Below are 9,399 nucleotides of genomic sequence, written 5' to 3'. Positions count from 1 at the left end.
TGATCTATTAAAATATTATCATAGCAAAATCACAACATTGTTGTACTGCTTTAATAAAACTTGATACTTTTTATTTGATTATCAATTAATTAAAGTAGAAGTATGTTATTCTTTTTTATGTATATTGTTGATTTAAAATTTGCATACTGTATATTTAGGAGGTGTTTGGGATTGCTTATTTGAAACAAGTTATGTTTTTCTATAAAAACATTTATCAACTTATTATAAGTCAGAAGAGTTTAACTTCTTCAAAAACTCCTTATTATCGTTATAAATTGTTTATCCAAAACTCAAAAATACTTATTATCGATGTCATACCGGAATAAATCACTAAATTATTTTTATAAGCAATCTCGAAACCCCTTAATTATTAATAAGCAAAAATTAAAAGTATTTAACTTTTAACTCACTCTTAAACTCACGTTCCACCCAAATACGAGAGAGAGATACAGAGAGAGAAAAAATATATATATATATATAGAGAGAGAGAGAGAGAGAGAGGAGAAGAGACGAGATATATCTATATCTATATATAGCCAGAGGGAGAGAGAGAGAGGAATAGGAGGGAGGGGGGGATACTTTGTAACGAAGGTTGTATGTGTGTATTATATGATTAAGAATGAAGGAAAAGCATTAAAGTTGTACGCCATAGCTATCATAATCGCACATGGAAATCTCAATCCTCAACGACATCGATCTCACGTAATCCGTTCTAGGGTTTCATGCTTCATCCCACCACTTCTAGATCTGCTTTTTGCATCTCAAATTTTCATTTCGATTTCTATGTTTATGTGCTTCAAACGGGTACGCTCTCAATTCTCTTTGCAATGTTCGTAATTTGCTATGTGATTATGTTGTGTCTGCATTATTCACTTGAGGTTCTTTTTCTCTTTGGTTCAAATTGTTAGGGATTTTGAGCAAAAACGATTGATCTGCATGTTCGAGAACCAATTGAATTTTTGAGATTTATTTGATCTGAACCGGACTTGTGTTTCGAAACGCTCCAAGTCTTGCTTCAAATTAAAGTTTTCCCTTATTTTGAGGTATTCATCTTTTGTGGTGCTAATATTTGTGTAAGCGTTTTTAGGGGAGATTTTTCAATTGGGAATCGAAAATGGTATTATAAGGCGATGACATTGCTTTCTGTGTTAATCACCATATATAACGCACGATGATAAATAAAGTATAAGCACATATTCAGATTCAAAGAATTGGAATCTGGAATCGTTTTTGAAGAATTAACTAGAGAGGGGCAAGTACCTGGGGCATCTGGAATTACACTTTCTTATCTGTAACATATCTAACTGCTTTTGTTTTTTTTTTGGTTTGTGTTTGTAGCATTTTGGTAATTAAATCTTGAGAAAAGTTGGCTCCCCAACGCCGATCACAGCGCCTCATGGGCGGCCAGATGCAACAGAGAAATGCTGCGGCAACTGCTCTGTATGATCAACCTGCGGATGGTGGGTCACATCAAAATGCAGGCCCTGCTAGTGATGCCGGTGATGCTGTGATGGCACGATGGCTCCAGTCTGCAGGGCTGCAGCATCTGGCTTCACCCTTGGCTTCTAACGGTATTGATCAACGTCACCTACCCAATCTTCTCATGCAGGTATTTTTGATTTCCTCTTTATGTTTCTCTACTGAAAGCAACTTACATCTGCTTTGTCACTTGCTTTTTTGGTGACTGCAATTCACTTAATGAAGAGTGATCCTACTTGCTGTTGTCATTGGAAATGATAGTTGAGATTACATGATTTATGTGATGTGTAGCTTGAAATGGAACCTCATCTTTATGCAATGGCTATGAAAGTTACCAAATAGTGAACCATTCATTTATGCTATCAAGTATCTGGCTGTAACCTAAATTTTGTTCACATACAATGCTGTTGTAATTTCTCCCTTCTCGTTAAATTTGCTGGTTTTGTATGGAAGGAAACTTAGCTGTTTGTGTGATGTCCCAAGAATAACAATTTTACAAAGTAAGGCATACTCATAACATAAGTGTTAACAGCCTCTTTCTCCAACTCCCTAAGAAACTCTTGTGGTGTCTTTCAAATTATATTTGGAATCTGTTTTGTCTATTTAAGTTTTATATTTAATGGGCCATCTTTACTTATATTTTCAGGGTTATGGAGCACAATCTGCTGAAGAGAAGCAAAGGCTTTTCAAATTTATGAGAAACCTTAATTTTAATGGGGAATCTGGTTCTGAACCCTTCTCTCCAACAGCCCAAGGTTCTGGAGGAATTGGTGCATCAGATGGTTTCTATTCTCCGGATTTCAGGGGTGATTTTGGAGCAGGGTTATTGGATTTACATGCTATGGATGACACGGAGCTTCTTACTGAGGTATGAATCTCATTGTTCAGAACATCTTTAGTGCTTCTGCAAGTTGCCTGTCACATACAACTTTATGTAAAACAAATTATTGGTTCATGTAGGGACCAGAATGGTTGCTCTGTGTTTTGAAATTGTTATGTGTAATGATTTGATTAAAAAAGCATATGTTTATTCCAGCTTGATTGTAGACTTTTTAGAGTACGTTTCCCTTATGCAAGATGTTCCAAATTCGATGCTGTCTGTAGCTTATCCGGAACACCTTTTTCTTGTCTGTGGACTTTCTAATTATGGGAGTAAATCTTGAATGTTTTTTCTTGGATGGACCATAGGCATCACTACTATGTGCACTTTGGAGGATACATTTTAAAGGATGTACTCGTACCAATATCAAGGAAGTAAAAAAATTGTGTTACATTGCCCAGCTCAGTGAGCCTTGATAAACTTTTAAGACGATAGAATCATAATACCAAGTAATTTTATGATAACTAGTCTATTAGAACTAACTCAGTGAGCCTTGATAAACTCATAAGATGATAGAACCATAACACCGAGTACTTTTGCGATAGCTAGTCTATCAGAACTGAAAATTCTATATGTTGCTGACAAAGAATATCTCTGTCTGCTTTCGAAGAATTGTCCGAGGATCCCTATGGTTAGAAAGTTCAGTTCTCAATTGGGAGAGTTGATTATGTCATGGACAATCGTTATTCTTAGTGTAATAGATTATACGATGCCTAGACGTGCCGAGGACATACACGTCTTTATAAAATAACTTAATAAGGTTCCTTGTAAAAGGTAATTACGACACGCACTTGCAAGTTCTTGATAAATGTTAACCTTGATGACTTGGTGTTCTTCCTTCCCCAAGCCACCATAAGCAGGTTTCCTTTGTTGAGTTTGAATGATGATGACTGATTGCTACTGTTCATTATGTTTTAAGAAGGTGCTTTTTTTTCATTTGTCCTGCATTCGTTAAGAAAAAACAAAGAAGTAGGAGCTTTATAATTGTCTTTCACATTTAGAACTTCGTTTTTGGCCACTTATTTCATCAAAACTAAGTATGATTAGATAGAAAGCACATGGGAACACAGCTGACTTGTCTATCTAATAAACATCATCAATCTGTATAAATATGGTGCAATAATTTAAACCTTGAACCCACATTAATTTCTGACAAAATGGTTGTTGGGATTACAAAGACTGTGGAATGCTAAGGTTTAAATACCTTTCACTTTCCATTTCTTCTTTCACTGCATTTTAGCTTTTATCACCATTTGAATCGGCACAAGAGGGGTCTAATGATCTATCTACTTTATTCTGTTTGTTTTATTCTTTTTACAGTTTTTATAATATATCCTCATCTATGATTGTTGTGAAAGATGTGAGCCAGTGTGAATACATGTCTCCTACTCTCCTATATGAGTTTTTTTTTTTGCATTTGGTGACTCATATATCGCACTTGCATTTGATATCTTCTTTTTTTGTTGCCAGAATGTTATGTCCGAACCATTTGAGCAGTCACCTTTTATTGCTGCTGCTGCTGCTAAAGCAGTTGAAAATGATCATGATGTCCTTCGCAGCCGGCAGCAAAGGGGACAAACAGATGTAGATGCTTCTTATGGGCTGCCAACACTTGAAAAAGAAAGCAATTCAAGGGAAAATAATGTGGCAAAGATAAAAGTTGTGGTATGTAGCTCCCCCTCTCTTGCACACATTAGTACCTCAATGCATGTGCAACAATTAGTTGTATAGTTAATTATTGGACCCCTTATGTTGATATAGGTGTTTTACGCTGCGCTCCACATTTCGCTTATGGTTATAATTTGGAATGACAAAAAGTTGAGGGTGACTAATTGTTATAGGAAGATGCCTCTTGTGTTATCTGAATGGTTCCATTATTCTATTCTTGCATAATTCAAATTATAATAGAAACCAAAATCATCTATTTGGTAAAGATGTTTGCATGAAAGCTCTGTTTAGGCCTTCTTGAAAATGAGTAGTTTCTTTTGCGATACCGATGCTATTTTCTGTAAGGAGTTATTACATGGTTCAAATGATTTGTGGGAGTCGAAAACCTTATCGTGTTGATTTTTATCTCAGGTCCGCAAAAGACCATTGAATAAGAAGGAAAATTCTCGCAAGGAGGATGACATTGTGAGTGTATGTGAAAACGGTCTAACCGTCCATGAACCCAAGCTAAAGGTCTGGCCATAGCTCTATAACAAAGCCTATATGAGTGTTAAGTTGGAATTATGTTAATTCATGTCTAACAGGAAAAACTAATGGTTGATTTTCTGAAAGGTTGACCTGACTGCTTATGTGGAGAAGCATGAATTTTGTTTTGATGCTGTTCTTGACCAGCAAGTATCCAATGATGAGGTAATGCCTTCGGCTCCACAGATTGATATAGAAGTCGTATTATCTTTTTCTCAAAAACCTGTTACTAAAAGCTTTCATGCAAATGCACCTGATGTATTCTGCAGTATTTGTTTTGTTAATCTTTGCTTGTTTCTGTTGCAATGTTGTCGGTGGATGAGTGTGTTGAAATGCTCCATTTTTTGCTACTAAAGGTTTAATCTATTGCTTCACTTGGAACAGGTATATCGTGAAACTGTACAGCCGATCATTCCTATCATATTTCAGCGGACAAAAGCAACTTGTTTTGCATATGGCCAGACAGGTATCTTAGAGGCTTTAGTTCATTATTTTTGTATATTGGCTTACTGTGTTATCTGAATGTCAGAGAATCCAGATAAGAATTTTGGATGAAGGGTTTGTGTTTCTAAATAATTGTAGTTGAACATGAGGCATGTAATTCAACAGATTGAAATGGTTGTTGGCTTTACGAGAGTCTATTTTTCTAGACTTCTTTTTATATTTATGCTTGTTATATGTGAGAAAGTGGTCCTATACCTTTCTTCACACATTTTCATGATTATTTATATAGAGAGATGGATGTAGGGAGGCATGCTTGTTCTCTTAGGCTTAAGTATAATGGAACTCACTTGCTTTGTAGGGGGAAGTAACATTCTGTTAATGTTATGTTAGGCAACGGGAGGGGGATTACAATCAATAATAAGTAATAGCTTCATGTTTTTCTTCTTTCTGTTTGATTTTCTAGTTTTGAATTGAACTGATTCTAAGAAGTTTGACCGATTGTTTATTGCAGGAAGTGGCAAGACTTATACAATGCAACCATTACCTCTTAGAGCTGCCGAAGATCTCGTTAGATTATTACATCAGCCAACTTACCGTAATCAAAAGTTCAAGTTATGGCTTAGTTACTTCGAGATCTATGGTGGAAAGCTCTTTGATCTGCTGAGTGATAGAAAGTCAGTACTCTTCTTGATAATTGGCTTCCAAGTTTCTTTTTTATCAGGAAATTTTTAAGAATTGCTTACTTAACTAGGTTGATGCTTAGTGTAAAGAGTATAATACCCCAAGTTAGTCGAGGAAAAGGCCGGAAACAATACCCCCATAGGAAGTTATGGAGATATTCTGTGTTTTTCTACTTTTTTCATTCAAATCCTCTTTGTGATGCATCTTCCTGCCACATGGCCCTTGTTTGGAACAAGCTATGTGAGGTTATGGAGGCAGAACTCTAGTAAAATGTAAAATACATCAAGGCTGGGAAATATTTTTGGTAGCTTGTATTGAAGAAATTTATTAGTCTAAATAGCATGTCATGAGAATGACCTAAAATAAATAGAATGAAATACAACAAAGGAAAAAAAAAAGTAATTTTCCCGCTTTATGTAGGAAACTTTGCATGAGAGAAGATGGACGACAACAGGTTTGCATTGTCGGATTGCAAGAATTCGAAGTTTTGGATGTACAGATTGTTAAAGAATACATTGAGAGGGGTAATGCTGCTAGAAGTACTGGCTCTACTGGGGCTAATGAGGAGTCTTCAAGGTCACATGCAATATTACAGCTAGTTGTGAAAAAGCACAATGAGGTAAAAGATACCAGACGGAACAATAATGATGGCAACGAGTCCAAGGGTGGGAAGGTTGTGGGGAAAATCTCTTTTATAGATCTTGCCGGCAGTGAAAGAGGCGCTGATACAACTGATAATGACCGACAAACACGGTAATGTGTACATATGGCAACTCCTTTTCTACGGGTTGAAAGTTTGTTTGGCCTCAATTGTAGGTTTAATTTGAGTTAAATTTGGTATCATGTTCAATATGCTTTATATAACACCTGTTCAATTCTTAACGCTGGTATATGGGTCTGCTACAGGATTGAAGGTGCTGAAATCAACAAGAGTCTTTTGGCTCTTAAGGAGTGCATTCGTGCACTTGACAATGACCAGCTTCATATCCCATTTCGTGGGAGCAAGCTCACTGAAGTTCTTCGTGATTCGTTCGTCGGAAATTCAAGGACTGTTATGATATCTTGCATTTCGCCAAATGCTGGTTCTTGTGAACACACTCTCAATACCTTGAGATATGCTGATAGGTGTGTGTTTTTGTTCTTTCCCGTATTATATATATATATATATATATTTGCATATGTTATATACTTAGTCTTTTACATCAAAATAAACAGAGTTAAAAGTCTTTCAAAAAGTGGAAGTTCGAAAAAAGATCAGGTTGGAAGCTCACAACCAACTACTAAAGACTCTTCATCAGCAAATATGCAAGTTCCTGGTGACACAGATGACATTTACGAACGATATCAAGAGGCAAAAGTTATTGATACGGGTAAAAGGGGCGCACAAAGAGAGAATATCTCTTACAATGCCACTGCAGATTTCGAGAAACAACGTCCTCCTAGTTCAAATTATTCCTTCACCAGTCGGGATGACAGTGTGCAGGATAAGGAGAAAGTTGATGCAAAAAATACCTTTAGTGGCTCAAGTAACCAGAAAGTAAACTCGACCCCAAGTTCAGTTGATACAGAAGAAATGGTGCAGAAGGTATCACCACCTCGAAGAAAAAATTACCGAGAAGAAAAATCAGAAAAGGTCAGTAACTGGCAGAAGAAGGATAGTGGTGATGAAAAATCTGATAAAGGTGGTTGGCCAAAAAGAGATGGTTCTAATATTGATCTTCCAACGATTGGTAATAAGCACCAAGGGTCAAGTATTCCTAGTTCCGGTTATATGGCATCAAAACAGTCAGAACCTGAGCAGCCTCATGATGAGAATATCAATGAAATACTTGAGGTAGGTAGTCAACCGTCAATTTATGATTTCATTATTTTGACCATTACCAACTGTTGCTAAATAAGTGTCCACTTAGGTATTTAAGAGCATCTCCAACAAATTCTCCAAAATGGAGATTTTGGGATAATTTTTTGCTCAAACAGATTCTCCAGTACTTCCTCCAAAATGGAGAAAGTAGGAGAGCGATGGTAAAATTCTCTAAATTTGGATAATCCCCTAAAACTGATTGCTTAGAAGAGAGAGATGATCTTTTATTATTATGTTCACCAATAGAATCCTTTGAAATTAAACATTTTAGGGGAGTGATATGATATTTTATTAAATGTATTGAGCATTTTAATGATATAACTAATCTTGTAATCTTCAAAATAGAGGACTGTTGGAGTTGAATATACTTTTTGAAAATTTTGATTTTGATTCTTTTGTTTTGGAGAATCTGTTGGAGATGCTCTATAATTTACTAAATTTCCAGCGGGGAGAGAGAGAGAGAGAGAGAGAGGGAAAAGGTTTATTCTAAGGGTAAAATTGTCATATTTGGTTGATTAAAAAGTGTAACAATTAATTACATGTTTCTTAACCATTTTCACATGCCTGGTTTTGCAGGAAGAAGAAGCTCTAATTGCTGCTCACAGGAAAGAGATTGAAGATACAATGGAGATAGTGCGTGAAGTAAGTGATCACTTGTGTCTAAATGTTGTTATTTTACTTTGAAATTAGTCTTCGTTTGGGTGTAGATAGCTACCACAACTTGTTTATCTATTGTCATTGGGTGATCATTGTCTTTTTGGAGAATGAATCAGATAGAGAGGAAAGGCAAGAACGAAAACTGGAGGACATTAGAAATTAATTCTGTAGTATTTGATGATGTTGATATTAATTAATTAACGTGCAGGAAATGAAATTGCTGGCAGAAGTAGACAAACCCGGGAGCCTGATTGACAATTACGTGACCCAACTGAGTTTCGTGCTTTCACGCAAAGCAGCAAGTCTTGTAAGCCTCCAAGCTCGACTCGCCAGATTCCAGCATCGACTCAAAGAGCAGGAGATTCTGAGTCGCAAGAGAGTACCTCGTTGACACAACACACTTTGCCAGTCTGCCTTGTAATACCCTTTTCCTCTGATTTGCACTTAATATTACGGCTTTTTTGGACTTGCATTATGTTCTTAAAATGAATTCTGATGCATTTCAATTGAAATGTTGCAGAAATGGTGTGGAGATGGAGACTTGATTAGGGTTGGGTGTTAGTTTGAGTGAGAGAGAGAGAGAGAAAGAAAGAGAAAGATATGTGTTTTGAATGATTTGAATTGGTGTTGTGGGGGAATTGAATGAATTAATGGGGATTGTAATGTAAAGTACTGGAAAACAAAAATCAAGAAACAAAACAATATCTGCTTCTGCTTCTGCTGCTGCTGCTGCCTGCTGCTTTTATATGTAATGGTGCATGAATTACAGCTTCCAACCTAAAACTTCTCGCCGTTTACCAAACGCTTACCCGAGTAAGTGCTTACCAAGTCACATTACCTTATAGGACCAAGAATCTTACCCGGTAAGTGAGGGCGATGACTCTTACCATGGTAAACACTTATCGGGTAAATTGTTGCATACGATATTGTTTTGGTGAACTAAAATCTTATTCGGTAGGTAATTGATAGTGTTAAATTTTACTGATAAACGCTTATTGTTGGGTAGGTGTTTGGTAATAAGGCCCCTAAATCATATTTACTCTCACAACAACACTAGACTTGTTATTATTTGATACATTACATACACTACAATATAAATGGAAAATGCATGAGAATGAGGAGGATTAGATTACATTGAGGCATGAAAAACATCCATTGCTTTATGGGGGTTGATGAGATGAGGAGGGGGTGAGGTGTTCTAAGA

At 36.3% G+C, this 9,399-nt stretch overlaps 1 protein-coding gene across 1 annotated transcript; it reads left to right on the top strand.

The window, feature by feature from the left end:
• Positions 1-582: 582 nt before the first annotated feature.
• Positions 583-8,913, top strand: LOC112529369 (kinesin-like protein KIN-13A). Its single transcript, XM_025140633.1, has 15 exons — positions 583-804; positions 909-1,043; positions 1,339-1,609; positions 2,126-2,347; positions 3,830-4,024; positions 4,439-4,540; positions 4,640-4,717; positions 4,937-5,018; positions 5,508-5,670; positions 6,098-6,430; positions 6,584-6,802; positions 6,893-7,511; positions 8,115-8,180; positions 8,404-8,612; positions 8,716-8,913. Exons 3-14 carry the CDS (start codon positions 1,397-1,399, stop codon positions 8,584-8,586), a joined length of 2,475 nt encoding a protein of 824 aa, XP_024996401.1. The 5' UTR covers positions 583-804; positions 909-1,043; positions 1,339-1,396; the 3' UTR covers positions 8,587-8,612; positions 8,716-8,913.
• Positions 8,914-9,399: the final 486 nt, after the last annotated feature.

Source organism: Cynara cardunculus (assembly GCF_001531365.2).
Source record: "Cynara cardunculus var. scolymus isolate 2C chromosome LG 16, CcrdV1, whole genome shotgun sequence".
In the NCBI taxonomy this organism is placed as follows: domain Eukaryota; kingdom Viridiplantae; phylum Streptophyta; class Magnoliopsida; order Asterales; family Asteraceae; genus Cynara; species Cynara cardunculus.
The sequence above is the reverse complement of the archived record's forward strand: the minus strand, read 5'-3'. Positions and strand labels throughout refer to the sequence as shown.